Source organism: Oryza sativa, chromosome 1 (genome assembly GCF_034140825.1).
Source record: "Oryza sativa Japonica Group chromosome 1, ASM3414082v1".
NCBI classification, from domain to species: domain Eukaryota; kingdom Viridiplantae; phylum Streptophyta; class Magnoliopsida; order Poales; family Poaceae; genus Oryza; species Oryza sativa.
In genome coordinates, this window is record NC_089035.1 from 24,913,818 (window position 1) to 24,936,373 (window position 22,556).

Here is a 22,556-nt window from a genome sequence, read left to right on the forward strand (position 1 = left end):
GTTCCCCTATTCCTGTTTTGCGATCCCGCTAGCTATCGCCTCTCTCGTCCGCTGCTGGGCGTCGTCTGCCTGTCCGCTGCCGCTTGTATCCAAATGCCAGAGGGATCCGCCGCCGCTTTCCACCGACCACGGCCACGGCCATTTTCCACCGACCACGGCGTCGGTGACGCAGGATGCCGTCTGCCGTGAAATGTGGCTGGCTGGCTGCTTGCCATCCCGAGGTCATCAACAATCGATTGCTTCGGGAACAAACGACAGGTGAAGAAGCGGGCAGTTTTCTACGAAATTGTCCCGTTTGGATCCAATCCATCCGATTGAGATCCTATGGTCGCCAGTGCCCAGTGAGTGAGTGTATAACGTAGTAACTGCATTAGGATGTGTGCACATAGAATATATTGTCCTACTTAAAACTCTACTACTAGTCTAGTAGTACCAAATTATTTGGTAAGGCTGGGATTAGATGACATGGATCTGATGTAGGTAGCTTTTTTTAGAGGATGTAGGTAGCTAAATCTATTATATCTACATAGTAATAGAAAAAAGAGTCTCCACATTCGCTCTCACGGCCTAGAAAATCCCACGTTAATTTAAAGAAAAAAAGAAAAATAGAAGGAGTACTTTTCAAAAAAAACAAACTTAGAAACGGACAAAAAAATTCCAATCGGACAAAAAAAACTTAGAAACGGACAAAAAAGATAAACCTAAGAGCTGAAACGGACAAAAAAAAACTTGGAAACGGACAAAAAAATTCCAATTGGACAAGAAAGATAGAAAATAGTGAAAACGGACAAGAAAAATAGAAATTCCAATTTTAATCAAGAAAAAAGAGAGAAAAAATAACCATTGGGTCATAGTAGATCCAGATTATAACAGTTTAGATTTAATATAGGGTGTGTTTAGATTCCAAAATTTGTTTGCCAAAAACGTCACATCAAATGTTTGGACACATGTATAGAGCATTAAATGCGGATGAAAAAAAAATCAATTGCACAATTTACATGTAAATTGCGAGACGAATCTTTTAAGCCTAATTACGCCATGATTTGATAATGTGATGCTACAGTAAACATTTGCTAATGACAGATTAATTAGGCTTAATAAATTCGTCTTGCAGTTTACAAGCGGAATCTATAATTTGTTTTGTTATTAGTCTATATTTAATACTTCAAATGTGTGTCCGTATACTTCAAAATTTTTACACCTAAACAACTAAACACGGCCATAATAGTTATATAGTTATATAATTTTTTTTACGGAAGCTTAAACTAACTATAGGAATCGGAGTAAAAAAAGCTTGAGATGGACATGACCAAACAAACCACATTCACAAAGTTTATTTCTAATTTAACCAATTGGATTAAGAACTAATGCATTAACTTATTTAAGTAATAAGGACATGTTTAGATCCGCTAACAGGTTTTTTCATCCTGTCACATCGAACGTTTTAACACATGTATGAAATATTAAATATAGACGAAAAAAATAACTAATTGCACAGATTGCGACTAATTTGCGAGGCGAATTTTTAAGCCTAATTGCTGCATGATTTGACAATGTGGTGCTAGAGTAAACATTTGCTAATGACGGATTATTTAGGCTTAATAAATTCGTCTCGCATTTTATAGGCGGATTCTGTAATTTGTTTTGTTATTAGACTACATTTAATACTTCAAATGTGTGTCAGTATATCCGATGTGACAGGGCAAAAATTTTCACCCTGGATCTAAACACAGCCTAAGAAAATTAGACTCCGCGTTTGCTGGGCCTAGAAATTCTCATATTAATTAAAGTCCATATAGAAAAACAATTTACATAGATAATTAAAAAATAATGAATATTGGAAGAGAAGGCTAGAGTTCATACTGGTGTACAATTTATAATTAATTAAAATATGGAATCAGAGAAAAAGAATAATAGAGACAATATAGAAATACAATTTTAAATAGCCAAAATTCGAAATTAAAAAAATATTGAAAGAAAAAACAATCCATATCAGTATACTAAAATTTGAAATTAAAAAAAGAAAATAGAAGTAGACGTATGAGTCCGTATAGAAATACAATTTATAACTTTAATTTATAAAAATAAAAATTAAAAAAATACTAAAATAAGAGTTTACAATCTATATAAAAATACAATTTAGAAAAAAATGAAAATTTAGAATAGAAAATAAGGAATATTGGTAGTTAGCCGCGCAGTTTGCATAGGCCGTGTTCGTTATTAATCGTACGTAGGAGATAACAATATGATTAATATGACACGGGTAAGCACATAATCGGTGACTTAATTTTCTGGATACCATGTTGTCGCGACTTTCGTATTCAGTCATTTAAGATATGTCTTAAATCAAATATTTTATTTTTTAACTAGTAATTTTTATAAACTCATATAGTTTAATATTTTTTAGAAGACATATAGTTTAATTTAGATGATTTATATTTTAAGATCCGTCATGAGAAATAATTTTATAATACATATTTCACATATAGTTAAACTATATGAATTTTTAAAAATTAGTGGTCATAAATCATAACTTTAGCTAAGAAAAAAAATTAAAATAACAAGTAATTTAAAACGGAAGTAGTATAGCAGTGATGTTTTAGCAGATCCAACTACACCCTTCGTTTTAAAACTATAAGATGGAACTTAATTTGAAAACAGAGGGTGTATTCTGCAACTCCATTTGACCTTGATCAACAATCATAATGGTCACACGATGGCTATATTTCGTCGGCTTATTGAAACAGCGGAAGGATGATGATGATGATGATGTCAGCAGCATCATCCCCCAGCTGCCTCCTCCTCCTCCCCCGCCCGACCAAACCAACACCACCGCTGCTCCCCTCCACCTCCTCCTGCCGCCGGCCGCCTCGCTGCCGGATCAGATCCCTTAGGCCGGAGAACCCGGCGCCGCCCGCCGCAGGAGTAGCGAGAGCGGTCGCCTCCTCGTCGTCTCCCATGGAGATGGAGGCGGCGCAGACCCAGGCGTGCGGTGGCGGGGAGGGGCAGCAGGAGGCCATGAGGCTGCTGTTCGTGGAGATGGGCGTCGGGTACGACCAGCACGGGCAGGACGTCACCGCCGCCGCCGTGCGCGCCTGCAGGGACGCCATCACCTCCAACTCCATCCCGGCCTTCCGCAGCGGTAGCCTCCCCCACAGCTCGCCTCTCCTGTCTCTGAGACATTCCGTCGAACACCTCATCCGCACGCCAAATTCTTCACCTGTTCTTTTTGTTTCCTATCGTTGATTAACTGAGCTGTTTTTGGTGTATGAAGGATCCATTCCTGGGGTGAACACGGAGCAGATGAAGCTGCAGATCAAGCTCGGGGTGCCGAGGCCAACGCAGCACTTGCTGGACGTTGAGAGAGTCAAGGCCGTCTTCCCCTAGTGAGCACTCTTTCTGTGTTCTCTTCGTGCTTATTAGTAAAATTGGGATCTTCTTGTTGGAACGCTGAATCAGAAATGGATGCAATGAGTACCCCTACAAGTTTATTGAGCATGTTTTGGTCGGTTGTGTACCATACTAGCTCGCATTATAGTAGTAAGTTTGAACCTTGGTATGATTGGCAATATCTAGGTTAGGTAACTCATGGACATGGTGAACAAATGTGGTGTAGAGGAACATGAGCTATCATGTTTATTTGTTCAGTACAATTGTTCCTTGTGATTATGTTCATAACCATATGGCAAGATCAAGTACGGATCCTCTTCATTACCCAACATTGCTCAGTTGCTCACTATTTCCAACACTAATGATTTTCATAAGCTAACTGTATTGAAAAGAGCCCTTAGCTCTTTAATAACAAAATCTGAGGCAGTCAAGGGCTTAGATTTGAAAAAAAAAAAGTTTAATGTGTTCTAGTTCTTTCAAAATTGTAACCAGTTTCCCATAACTACAAAAGATAGATGTGGTTATCCAATGTGTTTACCTTCAAATTGAATGCTTATTGAGTGTAGCTGTGATCTCTAACTAAGATTTTTTATGTATATAATAAAGTAGAACCGGGTAGTTCAGTGACCCTCGATCAATACAGTCTCACCTTTTAGCATATTTGATTATTTTTTCTATCACCACCTGCTTTTCCTTTTGATCATATTTCTATAAAAACTTCATCCTTAAAGTCATCACAGCGTCTTAGGCAAATAAATACCATCTTTTATCAAGTACACAAGACAGTGTGGTCAGCACTATACTTACTACATAAGAGGGTTTTGAATGTTCAACACCAGTGCTCCAGAATGTCCTTCAGATGTGAAAGTATTACATGGTTACAGCTTACAGTATCTCAGACAAAAGCCAAAGTGGCAAACTATAACATTTTGTGCTAACTAGTGTGCATAACAAGCAGGTAAATCCATGTTGCCATGACAAATTGATTCACATTAGCGTTGTAGGAATGTTTAATAGTTGCAATACTGTGCTGTGTGATGTTTGCTGAGATAGAAAGCAGCCATACAAAAGAAAGCCATATGGACTCATACGATTTTCACGACTTACTGAAAATGAAAGATCAGCAAGAGAAATATTTAGAGTGCGCAGACAGTTTCCATGAACTCGTATTCATGGTTGCATTTTACAGTAATATTAGATATTTAGATGTGGCAGTAAGCATGATCAAATATATAAAAGGAAGAACACACCAGAATTATTAATGGCCTGGACTCAGCTGCTTGGATGTAAAGCATTTCTTTGCTAACAACAACTCGTAATCAAACAATGTCTGAGATACTCAATGGATCTCATTTGTCCAGAATGATCATTAGCAGCGTGTTTATAGCCTTAATCTGATGATACTGATAGTGTGCATCTTGATTTGGTTTACATATGACGTAGCAAAAGCGCCGCCTTATGCTATTTTCTCATTGTTTGCAGTGGTAAAATTATCAGCTTTGAGGTTGTGGACGGTGGGATGATCTGTTCAAGTGGCGTATGCCTAGAAGCAATGGGAGATAAAAACGATGATTGCTATATAGTGAACGCAGCAGTTTATGTTGGTTACTAATATTATCTCGATGAATAGTTCCTCTTCGTTGGAACAGTAAAAAGACAGAAAAATGTTGTGCGCAATAAGCATGTCCTGAATTTTCTGAATCATCTTTTCTTAATGTGTACAAGTGCTTATTTGCTCCATCCATTACCGACATCAGTTTCTTTAACTGCATATGTCGATACAGTTCTGGTTTCATAATCATTTTATCTACTATATACTCCTTAACTATGGCTTAATAGCTTATCACTTAGAAGCCAGACGCCCACACATATTACATATTTGCATTAGGCGTAACATTCTTATCAATATTAGTACATATTTGCATCAGTCTAGTGTTCACTGTCCAGTGCTCAGTTGAGCTAGCTGTCCATGGTCGGGTAGAAGGCGTAGGTGGCGATGCCGCAGTTGCCGCCGGCGGCGCCGCCGCGCGCGACGCGCATGTAGCCGCCCTCGCCCCACCACGTCCCCCACTGGTTCTTCACCAGCCAGTACTCCCCGCCGCCGTCCGCCGCCGCGCCGTAGCCCACCACCGTGACGGCGTGGTTGAGCCGCCGCCCGCACGCGGCGCTCCCGGCGTAGACCCCGCTCCTGTAGTGCCGGAAGTCCGGCTCGGAGGCCTCCACGACCACGACCACCGGCTGCCCGGCGGCGAGCGCCTGCAGCGCGCCCTCGTCGCCGTACAGGCGCGCCCACCGGGCGCCGCCGACGGCTGCCGCCGAGTTCGGCGCGGCGAACCCGCCGGCGCGGCACGCGCCCTGCTGCCCGCCGTACGCGTAGGCCGCCTCCGTCTGCAGCCCGCCGCTCGCGGCGATGTAGCGGAGCGCCGCGGACACGTCGCCGCCGCTGCAGGTGTTGGCGCCGCCGGTGCAGTCGAGCACCTGCTGCTCCGAGAGCGACACGAGGTTGCCCGTGGCGAGCTGGACGAGCCCCTCCGTCGCCGCCACCGCCGCGAACGCCCAGCAACTCCCTGCAACGAACGCCGTACAGTACACATGAGCTGATCTACAGTGTAACGGCCGGTGTCAGACGACACGACACCGACGACTTTCAGTAAACCTGTAGTTAAACTGTTTATCCATGTATTATAACATCATGATCTAAGTATAATTAGCATATTATGGTATTAGTAGATACGTTATGATACCAACGAATCAATTTTCGAGATACGCCACTGCGTGAGCTATGCCATCGACGTGTTTGTGTTCGGGAGTGGTTCTCACCGCAGCTGCGTTGGTTCTTGACCTCGGTGACGGCGCCGCGAGCCCTCCAGTCGACGCTGTCCGGCACGTCCGTGTCATCCGCCGCCGCCGCGGCGGTGCCATTCTCGGCGCGGTGGCCATGCCGGTGCGACGGCGGCGGCGGCGCCCAGCTGTACCCGAGGTGCGTCTGCGCGAACTCGTCGTCGGTGAGGTCGGAGAACTGGTTGAGGCCGAGCGTGTAGGTGCGGTCGCCGCCCGCGCGGTTGGCGGCGTCGACGCGCTCCGCGTTGGCCGCGAACACCTCCATCCGCCGCGCCTTCTCGGCGGCGTCCGCGTACGCGCGCCCGAACCTAGCCATCCACCGCTCGTGCCGCGCGGCCATGCTATGCCCGCGACGCGGCTGATCCCCGCGCGCCGCCGCCGCGGCGGCGACGGCGACCACGAGGAGAGCAAGCAGCGCGACGCGAAGGTGGCGAGAGACGGGAACCCGTGCCATTTTTTTTCACTCTGTGTTGCTTGTGACTTGTGAGCTGAGGATCGTGGCGCATTTGCCTCGTATTTATAGACGACGCACGGTTGATGCATGGTCGGGTCAGTCCATATTGCACTCTGGTGTGCATGCGCGGATGCGCCAGTGTCCAGTGGGATGGTTCATTGAATTGACTGTCCGGTGGATTGGCGTGCATCCGGGAAAGAGTTTTCATCCTCGAGAGGTTTATTACATATCATCTAAAAAGTTATTAAAATATTTAAAAGAAATTAATAAGTAAGATTAATGAGTTATATCACTGTGCAAACATGTAAGTCATTCGACTTCTACGAGTCGTACCTAAACTAATAAATATAAATGTGAATGTATGTTAACTAGTTTCACTTTGATTTGGGGCAGGTTTAGTTTGGGGCCTAAATTAGGCTTACCAATATTTGTCAATTTTAATAGTGTTTAGTGTCTATTTGGTTTGAAGCAAAATTTTGACATGCCTAAGAAAATGAGATATTTAACCGTTTGCCATATTTAGATGTGGCAATTAACTTTTTGCCACTGGGCCCACATGTCATAGACATATGTGGACCCACATGTCATTGAGATAGAGGTGGCAAATAGTTATTTGCCAAATCTAAAAGTGGCAAATAGTTAAAAGCCCCCTAAGAAAATAGGTCATTTCAATAGTGAACTTAGACTATTTTGGCTTCAATCCAAACACAACTTTACCTTATCAAAATTAGTCATGCCAAAACTTACCAAAATTTGGCATTGACAAAATTTGGTAAGACCTATCTAGGCCACAAACCAAACCAACCCTTGTTCTTTTTGTTATAACTTGTAGATAGTGAATTTAACTTTGCATATTTATGAATTAATATGTCTCATAGGAGGGCCGCACACTTTTGCTTACTCATAGGTGGGCTGCACCTCCGCCTTCCAAATCTTCCAAGTCCTCGGCCCTCACTATGTTTGTCCGAGAGTAGAGTGGTTACCCAAAGTGAGGAATCCTACTTGTTTTTCATGAGGAGCCTAGATCTAGCCACTAGAGAGTAGAGGAAGAAAGCGGATCTGGCCACTCTGAGTAGAGGAAGAAGGCTAATCTAGACTGGTAGGATTATGTTGAACAGTTTTTTTAGATACTGTTACAATTCATTGTTTATCTTGTTTCATCTTATTATATTCTTTTTTTTTACATATTGTTGTACTTGCAAATGATATGTATTGTCGCATTAAAGGCGTGCGCTCACCATATTGAAGTTGATTGTCAATAATTCTTTTTCTTCATGTTGTTGATTGTTTCTCGTACGTATTGGTTTTTTTAATGTTGCATTAGTATATTTTTGAGTTTTGCATCTGGTTAAAGCATCTCAAATGTTGCAATTAGTGATGGAACATCTCAAATGATCATTGATTCTCGGCAAGGAAGAAACACCATGCATCTGACGAAGTGTCTCCAATTGCAAAAAGAAGTATTAATATATATTATCAGAAAGGATTAGTTGATTCTATCTTAGGAAGTGGGACGCATACCGTAAGCAAGCAGGCAGCGGAGCAACAAAGCCGACCAGCGCCGGAGCCAATCAACCGATCGAAAAAATCCCATTATCCCGACGCACAATACTCCAACTTCAACCATACATGCACACCGGGGAAACTCTTTTAAACACTCGGGTGGATGTTCATCCGTTTATTGCATGTCATCTAAATGGTTATGAAAAATTTTCAAAAAAATTGACATAATAGGTTAATATGTAATATATCACTTCACAAACATGCAAGTTCAAATTCGACTTCTACGAATTGTAACAAAAATAATAAATTTGACTGTGAATATACGTATACTAGTTAGAGTTTGATTTGTTATTTTTGTTACAACTTGTAAAAGTCGAATTTGAACTTGCATGTTTGTAAAGTGATATATTACATATTAACCTATCTTGTGAATTTTTTTGAAATTTTTTCATAATCATTTAGGTGGTATGCAAGAAACGGGTGGACGTCCACCCGAGAGATTAGAATCCATCCTCATACTCATAATCATTTAGATGGCATGCACACGGCCGTCAATCAGTCCAGTAACCTGCACGGCCAAGATCATTACCGACTCCAAAAATCGGCGTAGATTTTTTTTAGCCAGCGATCTAAACAATGCATCTCGTTATCACCATGAGTGGCAAACTACACAGTGCATGTTATTGTCACCATGAGGATGGAAGAAGCAACAATATATCGGCCGTCGATGGTGACAGATGTGATCCCATTGATGTGGACGGCCGGTTTCAATCTCAGGCTCAGCACGATTATTCCATCCCATCCCTATATGGCTATTACACTGATAACAACAATTAGAGGCTTACCCCTTTCTATAAAAGATATACTTCATCCGTCCTAAAACATAAACATTCATAGAAAAAAAATATATTTTGAGACGAAGGTGGAGTAGTAAATAGCTACTTTAAAAATAACATATATTTAACTATATTTTTTTATATGAAGTTAACTATATTTTAGTACAAAGAGTACTATATATCAGCCGACGAATTTCTTCCTTCAACATAAATCAATTTTTTTAACAATTCAAATTGATTCAACATTCATGTTAAGCGTTATTACCAAAACTCCACCTCTCTCATCGTTTCCTCCATACCCAACCGTCGCCACCTCCGTCCACCTTATCGACATTAGCGGCAAGGCCAATCAGTCGCACCTTCCTGGCCACTTCCCTCCTCCTTTCCCCCTTCCCCCAAGATTAGATCCATAAACACTGTATAAACTATGGTGCCTTTCTCCGGCCATGCCTCTCATCCCTATCTCCGGCGGCTCACACCGCTAGATCCGCTGTAAACCCCGCTCATCACCCTCCTCTATTCTCATGGCCCCGGCACCTTAACGTCCGCCGCTGGTTTTCACCACCCTTAACACTTATTTAAATCGCCCTCTCCGCCTCCCAAACCCCCTCCCACCTTCAATCCTAAAACCCTAATAAAAATAAGCCAGCCGGTTCACCGGCACCGAGTCCGCAATACCCCTCCCTCTGCCCTATTCCCGCCTCCCCCAGTATAGAAATTTGAAAACGATGTCACCTGACGAATAGCAAAGGAGTAACAATCAATTAAGGTGATAGGAAGATGCACTCCTGCGTTTCAGCGTTTGCTTGCACCAGATCGATGCATCCCCATCCTGACTAAGCATGCGCGCGCGTAGTCCATTTGTACATTATTATTGCTAGCCTGATCAATCCTGATGACACTCCTCCTTGGCGGCGGGCACATTACATTATACTACTATGCTGGGTTGTGGGCTCCGTTCATATATGGGCTAGCTGCCGCTGCGCATGCCCCGGCCGTCCCTGTCTGCCACTCTCGCAAGTGACGGCACGGCGGCGTGCATCGAACCACGGCCCGTCCCGACGACGGCGCGCACGCCGGCACCGGCGGCACGCGCGCTCCGGCCCGCTCGATCGGGCGCAAATGCAACGTGATGAAACGAGCTACTAGCAGCTAGCTACGCACGGCGAGCGAGCGAGCGAATGGGCAGGGTGGACGAGTTGTTGTCCTGATATTGGAAGAAAACTCGGCGTGCGAATGCGATCGCTGAGGTTGCTTGCAATAACTAACTACTACTACTGCTCGCTCCGGCCTGCATGCATGGGTGCAAAGGAGCAGCGCCACTTGCATGCGCGAGTGGCACATGTGGCACATGCGTGGCGCGGGTGATGGAGAAGTGGCTGAGCGGATCAAAATAGGCAAATGACAGGGGACGAGGGTATATCCACTTTACGTCCCCGACTATCACACCAGTATAAATTGAATCTCTCGAGTCTCGATGGTTTGGAATTGGATGATTCGTCCTACGTGGCATGTTAATCTGATTTTCATCTAACATGGTGTCTACGGGACGCTTACGTAGCATTACCATTATAAAATTTAGGCAAATTTTGCTAAAGTACGTCATGAATTTACGGTTTTAGCTATAAGATACCGCACGAAGTGATTTTTGGGGAAGACATTCTCAAAAGTTGAATATTTGCTGGTCGACACCGCACGTATTAAAGTAATAATTTCCTGTTAGAGAGGAGAGAGAAATCACATGAAATGTCAGTAATAGGGCCAATATATCAGCTCTCCTATCTCTCTTCTCTCTATATCCCCTCCTTCACTTCTCTCTCTATCCCACATGTCAGTGACGACGGCGGTTAGGCAAGGTCTGGCGGTGGCGTGAGGGCGAGGGAGGAGTGGCCGTGGCGACGGGAGGACGACGGCTCCGGCCAACGGCACGCCCAGACAGCGGCGTCGACCATCGACGGCGCCCCTCCCTCCTCACTCTGCGTGGGCGACGGCTCCTCACTCCGCGCGCTGCAGCCGTTGTCGTCCAACCACGACGCCGCTCCTCCACACGCAGATGCCACCGCCGAACCTCGCCCGCTGTCCGGCCAGCGCCGGCGCTCCTCTGCACATCGCTGGTCGCGTCCGCTCTGCCCTTGCCCTCACGCCTCTGCCTCTGCCACCACCGCCACTGGACCTCGCCTGCCCACCATCGTCGCTAACATGTGGGATAGAGAGAGAAGATGAGTGATAGAGAGAGGATAGATAGGAGAGTTGACATGTGGGCCCAAGGGCATTTTTGATATTTCACACGATTTCTCTCTCCTCTTCAACCGGAAATTATTACTTTAATGCATGCGGTGTCCGACAGCTAAAACGCGAAGTCACGGTGTCGTATAGCAAAATTTGCCTAGAATTTAAAATAGTTAGTGGGTCCCATCTGTCAGTGGCATACCCATCTCTCTTCCCTTTTCCCTCTCCTCTCTTCCCCTCTTTCTCCATTTACATGCAGATGTCTCCTCCTCTCTCCGCCAGTTGTTTGGACCACTGCACATCCCCTCAATTCCACCACCTCACCCATCCTCAATTCCACCGCCCCACCAGCCGAAGACCACCACCCTCTCCTACACCAGTCGTCTAGTACTCTTGCGTGGCGCCGGTGGTGGTGGCGGCTTTTGGGTGCTTGAGCTCCTTAGCCGCTAGCCACCTCCCATCAGCAGGTAGAAGCTCCCTATCATGGCCTCCATAGGTGTTGCTGCTTCACCCCACGACTCTACATTCCTAATCCCAACTACCGACGAGCTTCTCCTATGCAAGTGGTTGCCTACATGGAGCGGCGGTGGCATCCTCAAGCAAGCCATGGATGCAGACCCTGATCTGGACGACTCGTAGATCATGCTTCGTGGTAGTCAACGATGTGGTGTGGTGGATGTGGCTGCTTTTCGATTGCCGTCATGTTGCTTCTTGGTCTCCTGTTCCACTCCCTACGAATGCGGCGGCGCACATGGCTGCTTCTCTAAATTGGAGGCTAAGCTTCTTCTGCTGCTCCTTGCTTTCCTCTCTACATCTGACTTCGTCTAGCTTCAGCAAGCACTACACCCTTCTCATCCTCTTCAACCTCTTTGCCTTCGACGTCAACATCATGAGAGGGCAAGTGGCCACTTGAAGTCTGTCATCGTGCTGATGGGATGTGGCTATCAAGAGCTTCAAGTTCCTTGCGCACATGGCGATGGAGATGGGGGAGACGAGGGATGGCATGGTGAGTGTCTACTCAATCGAGCTCCCTTCTCGCTAGCCTCTTTGAGCTCCTATGTCTTCGCAGCCTTCCTCCATTTGGTGCAGCCTTCCTCAATCGAGCTCCCATGGGTGCAGCCGCTGGCGAGCCACAATGAGAGAGAGAGAGAGAGGGGGGGTGAAGATAAGAGGAAGGTGGGGTAGCCAGGTTCTAATGCGTTTCTTATTTTCTTCTTTTTCTATCTAGGATGTCACGTCAACCAAAACCACAATCAATACTATTGAATGACTCAATTTGCATTGGTTTATAAGACAGGGAGCACTCAATAGCTGGTTTTACAGTTGAGGGTCACAAATAACGCAGCCCATAGTTGAGGAACGTAAAATGTACTTAGCCTTTTCCAATAGTAGTGGGCCTCGCTAATTTTTGGCCCCTGATCCTCCTCCAATGAGCCCCGGCCGTCTGTGGCCGGCAATTAAGGTTGCAGTCGTTCAGGAGCACACGCCACACGGGACGGACGGGACTGTCCAGATGAGTTGGAATGTCTGTTGGGGCTAACACGTTACAGTTTTGTACACATGCAAGAAGCGCGGCATAATCTACTACCACTACGCATCATGAATGTCTGTGATATGTATTCAAGGAAAAAAGAAGGATACAACGCATGCATATACATACACTTGCTTAGTACAAATGGGTTATTGACTCTACGATATACTCTTATATACATGCTTCCGAATTTCAAGCATGTATACGAATATAATGGACGAAATTACGGTAACTTAGTACGAAACGAGGAAGGAAACGCGACAGCGATCGACGCACGGTATCCTTAGTTATTAGACGAAGGGGTAGGCGGGGCGGCTGGAGACGCCGCAGTCGGCGTCGACGGCGATGCGCATGTAGCCGTTCTCCCCCCAGTCGGTGGCCCACGAGTTCTTGAGCAGCCAGTACGGCGTGCCGTCGCTCGCCGTCCCGTACCCGACCACCGCCACCGCGTGGTTCCGCTTCTTCCCGCAGCCAGCGCTGCCGCGGTACACGCGTCCTCCCTTGAATCCCCTGAACTCTGGGTCGCTCGAGTCCATGTCCGCCGCCACGGGCTGCCTCTCCACGGCGGCGCGCAGCGCGTCCTTGTCGTGCGGCGTCACCTTCTGCACGCCGCGGATGACGACGGCGACGGACGAGGACGACGCGGAGCCGGAGCCGGCGGCGCAGGTGCCCTTCTCCCCGTCGTACGGCCGGTAGCTCTTGTCCGTGCTCAGCCGGCCGCCGGCGCTGGCGGTGGCGATGTAGCGCAGGGCCTCGTGGATGTGGCCTCCCTTGCACGTGTTGTCCCCGCCGGTGCAGTCCAGCACCTGCTGCGCCGACAACGGCGTCACGTTGCCGGTCTCGATCTTGATCAGCCCCTCCGTCGCCGCCACCACCGCGAACGCCCAGCAGCTGTCTGCACCACACACACACACACGACACATCATAGATTCATATCACCCCGGCCGCCATGAACGACATGATGAAGATGCAAGATTTATGTGATTCTGGAAACGTAATTCGGTTGGAAGATGGGTTGTAAATCTCTTGGGTGATTCATGCATGCCAATCAAATGATTATTAAAAAAAATTTAAAAAATAATAAAATAGATTAATAGGTAGTATATCACTTTACAAACATGCAAATTTAAATTCGACTTCTATAAATTATAATAAAAATAACAAATTAAACTCCAGTATATGTACATCCAATAGTCAAATTTCTTTTTTTTTATAATTTATAAAAATTTAATTCTAACTTACATGTTTATGGAGCGATATATTATTAATATGTCTTATCAGTTTTTTTAAAAAAAAATCATACTAACATTTAGTTGGGATGTAAGAAACCAGTAGACGTCCACCTAAATGCTTAAAAGAGTTTCCCTTTCAGTTAATATTTTCATTGCAAAAGTTGGGGTCTTTTCTATCACATCATTTTGTTTATTCCTTTCTTTTTACTTCAAAGACTTTTTTTTTGGTTTCTACGACTTTTTTTTGGCTGCGTACTCACTGAGACAGAAGATATAATCCATTTTTATTATTAATAAAACAGTTTAATTGGTGCTTACTGCAATTATTCTTGCCTTGATCCTGGACAGGGGTGACGGCGCCGAGGTCACGCCAGTCCTTGCTGCCCCACACCGCAGGCGGGCGTGAGGGAGGGAGATGCTGCTTCGCCGCCTTCTCCTCCTGCTCGAACAACACCCTCGCGGTCGCCGGCTCGTCGACGTCAGCGTCGGGCATGAGGTGCCTGGCGCGGAACTCGTCGGCGGTGAGGTCGGCGAACGGGGTGAGCCCCAGGGTGTAGGTGAGGTCACCGGCGCGGTTGGCGGCGTCGATCCGCTCCGCGTTGGCGCGGAACACCTCGAAGCGGCGCGCCTTCTCCGCGGCGTCCGCGTACGTGCGCCCCACCCTCGCCATCCAGCACCGGTGCCGCGCCGCCATCGGCATGCCCGGGTCGTCCTCCGGAGCTGGAGCACCCGACGCCGCCGCCGCCGCCGCGGCGGCGAGTATCAGGCAGAGCCAGCGGCGAGCAGAGGCCATCTCTCGTCGTACACTGGGTGTCCTTGAGCGTGCGCCCGTGCTGGACTGGACTGCTGGTTCGCTTGGGCTGTGCTGTGCATGCATGCAGGGTAGCTCTAGCTTTTTATATATAGGAGATTGGGTAGGCGAGCTCCAACCATGGGTCAGTGAAGAAGTCAAGCAAAGGTCGTCGCCTCTCGCTGTCCATCATGGTCAAGGTCGTAATGGTAAAGCCTTGCTCGATTTAATTGGTGTGTGCGTGTGTACCGTACTCGTGTGTTGTGCATTAACCAATTTCATAATTTGTGGCCAATTGAGCCGGACCAAACTGGTACATACAAAATTGAAGATGAAGCCGAACTGAACACACACGCTCTGAATCGTACCGATGACCGAGGGAACGTTGCTGGCTGGCCCGATCGATCTCTCTGTTTTTTTCCTCTTTTTTTCTTCTTTGTAGCCATCTTGATTCTCGAGCTCCATGCCGTTTCCGTCCCGGTAGGGTAGCGCCAATGGACGGAAGCGACTAGTGCCGGCCGTATCCCCGACTGCTGCGTACGCGTGGGGTTCCCGTCTCGCATCGCTCCTCCATTGACGTCGTTTGACCCCTCCGGTTTTACTTGTTCAACTGTAAGGCCCTGTTTTTTTAGAGAGAAATGGAATAAAGAATACCCGGGCTTCCCGAGCTCCCGAAGGGTACGATTTTTACACACACACACAAAATAATAATAATAAATCTATATATAGATTTCTTAGAATACTACAATTTATTTTTTATCAACTTTATAATATTTAATTCGTTCGTACGTACCTTCAAATAATTATCACAGATCATTTAGTTATTCATTCAGCCACTCAGCACAAAAGAACAGGGGAGATTATCATCGCCTTGAATAACACAAGAAATAAAAGAACTGAAATCTGATTCGATGGTGAAATTAAACTATGAGCACAATTGTTTTTGTATATTTTGTTTTCAATGAATGAAGCAATGAAGCTAGCTGACGAAGTGCAAGTGGGCAACTGATGCTACAGTTTCCCCATACAATGTATTGAACAGGGAAAAAATAGGAGCGAGATATATACCTAACATTTGAGAACTGAGATTTCAGCATACAGACTCTACATTTTCTGTTAGAAGATCAGGTTCCACGAAACGCCTATCCGATATTAGACTGGTCAGGGCTTGAATCAATGAATGCGGATCAAAAATAATGCCCGTCTTTCCATCGTGTATAGAGTCCACAGTAACCTGCAATATACTTCATAAGTTAGCACATTAAAACGACAATCTCAATACTGTTTATGCACAAGCTACAATACAGAAGAACGTGGACCAGTATCGCGTACTTCTGGAATACCGACCTACACATTGAGTTTTCATATTTATCTTGTGTAAATAACAGTGTGCCTTTTTTCTAACATGTAATGGATAAATGCCTAAGTATGCAAAAGTAAGCTTGTTTAACCAAGGCTACAGAGCTCAATGTGACCCACCGTGCAAAATCTGCAATTATTGTAGTTTTATCATGTACTCCCTCCGTTTCAGGTTATAAGACGTTTTGACTTTAGTCGAAGTCAAACTACTTCAAGTTTAACTAAGTTTATAGACAAAATTAGTAATATTTATAGTACCAAATTAGTTTTATTAAATCAATAATTGAATATATTTTCATAACAAATTTGTCTTGGGTTGAAAATATTTTTATTTTTTTCTACAAATTTAGTTAAACTTGAAACAGTACTTTGACCAAAGTCAAAACGTCTTATAACCTGAAACGGAGGTAGTAGTAATTAATAAGCTGATGCTAGATATCCTCTTTCATTGGGGATGAAATGACGGAAGTAACATGGTATCGCACACAGAAAAGCCAACTAGGAAAGAAGCGTTAAAATTTCGGAGCATCTCGACCATTCATTTTCTTTTTCGTGATTGTTTCTCAGTAAAAGACCTAGAATCTAAGTATTCATGTAACCTTTGGCTGTATATATCCATTCATGGATATAGAGGCTGGATTTTCTATCCATTCTCGAAAATATTACACAGTTAAGGACTCGATGGATAACTATAACATTTTTCCACACATTTTACACTTAATGATCACTGTTTTAGCAAACACAAACACTTACCACATGAAAGATTCCTTTAGAAGACAAGTTTTTTATATCCAAAGGAATTTGGCCTCCTTTTGGTACCAATAAAGCATTCACATAGTCTTTGGGCTGCACAAAATGAAAAAGAAGCTGTCAGATGGAAAATCTTCACACAGATAATGTTAAGGGGCAGGGGCATATGTACATCTTTAACTGAATCATTCAAGATGTGGACCAGGGGACGCTGATCTGTGGGATATTCCCATCCTCTAAAGCTAGTAAATGATATGATGCATAATTCCTCCAATCATTAGCTGAAAATCTGTTCAAAGGCACAGTCACCGAACTTACAAGATTCTTTAGACTTTTGTCAGGATATCCATATGTACGGTTTAGAGAATCAGTAATGGCAGTCACAAAGCCAGAAGCAGGCAACCCAGTTGTTTCTCTGTCATGCGACCCATTCAAAAGAAGTACCTAGATTCAGAATAAATAATTTTAGACAAAAGCACCAATAGCCACAAGCATGATCAACCAAGGGGCTAAAAACCAAGAAAAACAACATTTTATGTGAAGAAAAACTCCCTTCACACATCAAATAACCCCATGAGTCCACTACTATGGAGGTGAATCCACTATTCTAGGTTGCTATTAAACCCATTCTAGCATAATGAAATCAAGAGCATGAAGCAAGTCAATATGGTTTAACAAGAATGTCAGGTCTTAGTAATGCTTTTATTTACATGATGGAATCAAGAAAAAATGAATCAACACAAATACAGAACATTGTATTAAAGCATATGAAAACAAGACAATATTTTTTTAACATGACTACCTTCGGAATGGATCTTGATGCTATAGTTTCACCAATGCCACGCAATACCTGCACAGCCTTAAATTTCAGAAGAAGACAAGCTGATGTGGAAAACAGGCACAGGTAAAAAAGCTTAAAGTCAGTATCAGTAATCAGATGTGCACGGCACCCATGTTTGCTTAGTACTGCATGTAGTATAAAAATGAACATATCTGATATCATGTTAAGACTTAAGACCATCAAGTCAATACAATTATGTACAAACAAAAAATAGAGCAGCATGGTTACCAATGATGGACAGACTGATGTAAAGAGTGATCCCATAGCATATACAATGCAGTCCACCTTACTTAACTGCTCCAAAACTGTACGGTTAGCTTCAGGAAATACCTGCATTGCAAGGTTAGTAGGAACAGTTAGGAGTTTTAAAACATAAAAAAGGGTTGTTTACATATATACTGTTGTGAAGTGGCTAATTTGATACATGTCATCCCAATATGCTTACATGGTTATAAGTGCACACCCTTTTAAGCCCATGATATTCACAAAACATAACAGCCTACTATATGAAGGAGTTGTCCCTTCTCATGCCTACTAAGCTTAGAAGGAGTAAGCGTACTCTTTAAAGAATTAAGTTAACCAAGAGCTAAAAACCCACTATTGATGAATGGTATAGTTCACAATGTTGTAAGTAACACCATGAGACTGATTAGATAAGCATGATAAATGGAAATATAGACTACATTTTCTGATTATTATATCATGATCATTATTAAGAACATGAAGATGTGTGGTATTCAAGAAAAAAATTTTACGCTGAGAAATTAAAGTAGAAAGGCTGAATCAATTCTTAGAGGGACTAGTAGCTTTTGTTTTAACAAAAATCAAAGTCTTACCCAACCAAGAATTCATGATAGATGTGCAATGAAAGGTTCAGTCTAGGTGGTTACGATAAAATGAATGTACTAACCTCATGCAACAGGTTGCTGCCTTCACTTGACATGTAAAAGACACGCTTAATCCTTGAAGGAAGTGCACTACATGAATTACAATCCTTTTCCAAAAATAAAAAGCAAAATAAAAAATAAATCAGTGACAGATAAACAAATATTATAAGAAATCAACAAGCATGCCCAGGTAAAAAGGAGAAAAACATAGATTCAAGATAACATGTGAATCAATGACAACCATGCCATGAACAAAAACGGAAATGAAGCAAAAATAGCCGATATTGTCATAACGAAATGGAGTTTGCACAATTGTAAATATCAGTCCACCAGAGAAGGATATGGCAACACAATTTTAAAGGTAGGAGTAACATTTTTTTTTCTTCTATAGCTTCTTTTATAAGATAAAACATAAAAAAGTTGTTCCATAGAACATATTGAAGTGGCCCCAGAAATGCTTTGGAGCCTTCATCGCAATGATGTTACATAGATCATATTAACTACTATTGGGAGTATGCTGAAATGATTTATAGACTGGAGTACCTTGTTAACAACTTCTTTACGTCCATTGCTTGGATGTGATATTTCATTTTGACCTCGGATGATAGTTCCATCCTGAAAATGGAATAATGTCCAAGATGATTATATGTGATTTTGTAGTAAGGGAATGTTTGTAATAATAGGAGTAACATTGTAAAACAAAGACAATCATGCCAGTTTTCAGAAGCAAGTTGGAATAATTAAAGAAAGTTTATAAGGGGGGCTAATTAAACTATCAGTGAAATAACAAAATAAATAAATAAATAAATGGAAGCAATAAAATTAACCAACATAAGAACAAGAAGACCAGATCACCAGAGCAGTCCGAAAAATGAATCTACTGGTTTTTTTATTGTGCAACTAAAATACTGATAAGTGATGTTACCCATAGTTCGCATCCCAGTGTAAGCCTGTCATTTGTGGATATCACTGGAAGAACAAGACTTTCAGCAGGGATCTGTGACACACGTGAGAACAAGAAAATCGCAGCATCCAGAGACTGGAAGAATATGCGTGCCCCAGCAAAAAAGAAATTCCCAATGCTGCAAGAATAAAAAGCTGTAGTCAATAACAGATGTAGGCAAGATGGGAGTATTGTTATTATGAGTTGTGACCACAAAAAATGCCCCAATACCAAGAAATAAGTATTGCCACAAAGGACATCCCTGTCACGCCATCGAATTGAGAAGTGGCAAGAGACCAACGGGTGACATGTTAAAAGCAATCACAAGAATATGATTTACTGCAAATTTCACCTTAAAAGAATCACCTGCCATTGGTGAAGCAAAACATTTCAGCTGACCGTCGAAGTATCTGCACAAACGAAACGACTGCAATTATATGTCATGGGCAAGGAACGACTGCTTGATCATCAGACTGCCCTCTATACCAGGAAAATAAATCTTGGCAAAAAAGAAAACAGAAGGGGGGGAGGCGAAAAATCATATTCTCTTCTGTTCTCCAGTCAGAAAACTGTTCATTTGAAATTTTCAAAGCAAAATCTTTAAGCAAATTAAAAATATGCTATGAAAAGAAAATACTACAGAGGAACTGACCTCATTATGGAAGTAGACTAAAAAGGCACGTATTGTTTCTCTGTATGGCTGTGAGACACCATCCCACAAAGCGTGCTCTCCTTCTACAATCTGGTACCTGTCAAGTACACAACCTAACAACATCACACATCTTGTTTCATACATAAAAAACATCAGCCAGTTACTTGATCCAGTTTGAATGAACAAAGGTGAGTTTTGATATGCAATAGACAGACTAATTGCTACCACTCAAGCTTTGCTTCTGAAGGATCAAGAGGCAAACGGTGCCCAAGCAATGTCCGAACAGAAAGGGCTTCTGAAGTGCTTTCATCAGACAATCTCAAGCATCTTGATCTAATGTCACCCACAGCAGGTCCACCTAACATTTAAGAACAGGTTGGATTTTCAATTACTATACAAATTGTTATCTCAGGTAGCAGGTGGTGTGGCAAGAGATTTCAACCTACCAAGCACTCGCACAATCTCAGCTGTGCTTCCACCATCATCGGAAACAGGAAGAACATGTGCAACTCGAGTCGTCACTTTCTTCAGCTCTTCTACAACACCATTAAAAGCGGTTCCTCCTGGATAGCGTTAAATATTAGAACACAAAAGTAAATGACATTAGTGCATCCCTTCCTGTGCCAACCAGAAAAGGAAAAAAGGAAACCTGTTCATTACACAGATAGGGTAAGGTTGCAAGTGCCAAGCGAATTTCAATTTATGAAATCCCGCAAAGTCGCAAAATGCATAATCCATAAGAAAGAAAATAGAACTGTTTAAACAGCTACTCTAGGAGCATGGTATAGTTTGTGCAATCCATCATTCAAGCAGGATATATGAAACAAAAAATTTTGACATGGAAATTAAATGACATTTCATTATTTTCATCCAGCGCTGCATGGAGATATGCTTTCGCAGAACCTAGTGTTACCAAGACAAACACCATTTAGTGTTCCGTTTCGCAGGTAGAATATCCAGGATTTCAGACATGGCTATCACAAGAATTTAAGATGTGCCAATTATCAACACATAAACCAGGGCTATCGGAGCAGCGTTCATATGTATCCATGCCATAATTGTCATATTAGTTCAACATCCAAACGTGAGCTAGAAAGGAGCACATAAAGCACTGGACACTTTCCATCATCCTAGTTGAGCATACCAAATCATAAATTGCCACATTGCGTCAAAATACATATCCCAAGGAGGGGTAAGATAGTAAGATAGTACTGAAGGATCCATGGCTTGAGTAAGGAAAAAAAATGCACAAATGTAATTTCGACAATTTTTGTTCCCAAACTCGCATACTCAGTCACACACAAAATATTATGCACAGAATCGCCCAAATCACAGCCAATCACAAATCACAGGAACTTCCTCTCGCCAATTCGACCAATCCATCACGCGTGCCCATACTCGCAGCAAGGTATGGGCACGCATCGAATCCCCAGCAAATCACCGAGACCCCCCGGCGCCCGCGCACGCACTATCATACGCTCCAAGCGATCCAAATTGGCGAGAGCGGGAGAGAGCAAGACGCACCTGAGAAGACGAGCAGCGACGGGGGAGCAACCGCCGCAGCGGCAGCGTCGGCTCCGGAGGCGGAGGCCATGGCGCGGGATCTCGGCAGCGCGCGGAGGAAGCAGCCGGGAGAGGACGCGGAGGCCCGCGCGGTTAGGAGGCCGCCGCAGGGTGGCGTGGTGGTGGTGGTGGCGGCGGCGAGCAATTGCGCCATCGGATGGCTGCGACGCATCAAGCAGCCAAAAGGCGGAGAGCACGGCCTCCACCAGGTCACACCGAGTACCACTGCCCCAACGCCGCGCGCCTCCTTGCTCCTAGCTCCCCGGGGATTGGGCGCACCTCACGTGGCAGCGGAGGCCGGAGGGCCCCATGCGTCGCTGACAACATGGACCCAGTGAGCAGAAGCGGTTTTTGCTTGGGCTCCGGCTTCTCTCATGGGCCGCCGTCGCGTCACATGTTGTGGGCCGGTCGGCGATGCTGCTTTTTCCAACCAGCTTCGGGCCCGTGCGGGCAAACTCCCCAGGAATAAGTTCATCTAAGGTCCCTTAACTTTACACTGAGTTCGATATTCGTCCCTGAATCACAATACCAGATACAATGGGTCCCTCAACTGTCAAAACCGGTGTAGATGAGGTCCCTCAGCGGTTTAGATGGTGGTTTTAACTGATATGGCGCTGACGTGGCTAGTTTGACTTAGTTCTAGTCCTATATGGCGGTGACGTGGTACTTGGAAGCAAAATAAAAGGTGGGACCCATGTGTCAGTTTAAAAAATAGTGGACCCACATGTCAGTGGGTCCCACCATGCTCTCTATCT

At 44.2% G+C, this 22,556-nt stretch overlaps 4 protein-coding genes across 5 annotated transcripts; 1 reads left to right on the forward strand and 3 right to left on the reverse strand.

The window, feature by feature from the left end:
• Positions 1-2,732: 2,732 nt before the first annotated feature.
• LOC4325323 (uncharacterized) lies at positions 2,733-5,130 on the forward strand. The gene is made up of 3 exons (XM_015785374.3): positions 2,733-3,142; positions 3,275-3,386; positions 4,873-5,130. Exons 1-3 carry the CDS (start codon positions 2,755-2,757, stop codon positions 5,000-5,002), a joined length of 630 nt encoding a protein of 209 aa, XP_015640860.1. The 5' UTR covers positions 2,733-2,754; the 3' UTR covers positions 5,003-5,130.
• LOC4325325 (senescence-specific cysteine protease SAG39) lies at positions 5,020-6,716 on the reverse strand. Its single transcript, XM_015785279.3, has 2 exons — positions 6,211-6,716; positions 5,020-5,957 (listed from the first exon to the last, which is right to left on the reverse strand). Exons 1-2 carry the CDS (start codon positions 6,683-6,685, stop codon positions 5,350-5,352), a joined length of 1,083 nt encoding a protein of 360 aa, XP_015640765.1. The 5' UTR covers positions 6,686-6,716; the 3' UTR covers positions 5,020-5,349.
• A 6,132-nt stretch (positions 6,717-12,848) lies between these two features.
• On the reverse strand, positions 12,849-15,588 carry LOC107275306 (senescence-specific cysteine protease SAG39-like). Of its 2 annotated transcripts, none has more exons than XM_066306002.1 (2): positions 14,350-15,588; positions 12,849-13,679 (listed from the first exon to the last, which is right to left on the reverse strand). In XM_066306002.1, the coding sequence occupies exons 1-2, from the start codon at positions 14,891-14,893 to the stop codon at positions 13,075-13,077; spliced, it is 1,149 nt and encodes a 382-aa protein (XP_066162099.1). In that variant the 5' UTR covers positions 14,894-15,588; the 3' UTR covers positions 12,849-13,074. The 2 variants fall into 2 exon arrangements, with proteins under 2 accessions (XP_066162099.1, XP_066162097.1); XM_066306000.1 differs by having other exon boundaries at positions 14,335-15,588.
• Positions 15,589-15,694: 106 nt separating this feature from the next.
• LOC4325327 (uncharacterized protein YNL011C) lies at positions 15,695-22,028 on the reverse strand. The gene is made up of 13 exons (XM_015765755.3): positions 21,763-22,028; positions 20,685-20,801; positions 20,464-20,596; positions 20,239-20,335; positions 19,953-19,996; positions 19,569-19,725; positions 19,187-19,258; positions 18,667-18,750; positions 17,985-18,086; positions 17,718-17,765; positions 17,234-17,359; positions 16,919-17,011; positions 15,695-16,040 (listed from the first exon to the last, which is right to left on the reverse strand). The coding sequence occupies exons 1-13, from the start codon at positions 21,971-21,973 to the stop codon at positions 15,897-15,899; spliced, it is 1,428 nt and encodes a 475-aa protein (XP_015621241.1). The 5' UTR covers positions 21,974-22,028; the 3' UTR covers positions 15,695-15,896.
• Between the last annotated feature and the right edge of the window lie 528 nt (positions 22,029-22,556).

Coding starts and splice junctions, on each gene's coding strand:
- LOC4325323 (XM_015785374.3), top strand. CDS start 2,755: ATGATGATGATGATGATGTCAGCAGCATCATCCCCCAGCTGCCTCCTC. Junction 3,143..3,274: donor CATCCCGGCCTTCCGCAGCG/GTAGCCTCCCCC, acceptor TGGTGTATGAAG/GATCCATTCCTGGGGTGAAC. Junction 3,387..4,872: donor GTCAAGGCCGTCTTCCCCTA/GTGAGCACTCTT, acceptor CATTGTTTGCAG/TGGTAAAATTATCAGCTTTG.
- LOC4325325 (XM_015785279.3), bottom strand. CDS start 6,685: ATGGCACGGGTTCCCGTCTCTCGCCACCTTCGCGTCGCGCTGCTTGCT. Junction 5,958..6,210: donor CAAGAACCAACGCAGCTGCG/GTGAGAACCACT, acceptor CGTTCGTTGCAG/GGAGTTGCTGGGCGTTCGCG.
- LOC107275306 (XM_066306000.1), bottom strand. CDS start 14,893: ATGCATGCACAGCACAGCCCAAGCGAACCAGCAGTCCAGTCCAGCACG. Junction 13,680..14,334: donor TCAAGGCAAGAATAATTGCA/GTAAGCACCAAT, acceptor TGTGTGGTGCAG/ACAGCTGCTGGGCGTTCGCG.
- LOC4325327 (XM_015765755.3), bottom strand. CDS start 21,973: ATGCGTCGCAGCCATCCGATGGCGCAATTGCTCGCCGCCGCCACCACC. Junction 17,766..17,984: donor CATCAGTCTGTCCATCATTG/GTAACCATGCTG, acceptor AAGGCTGTGCAG/GTATTGCGTGGCATTGGTGA. Junction 17,360..17,717: donor CATCAAGATCCATTCCGAAG/GTAGTCATGTTA, acceptor TTCTGAATCTAG/GTACTTCTTTTGAATGGGTC.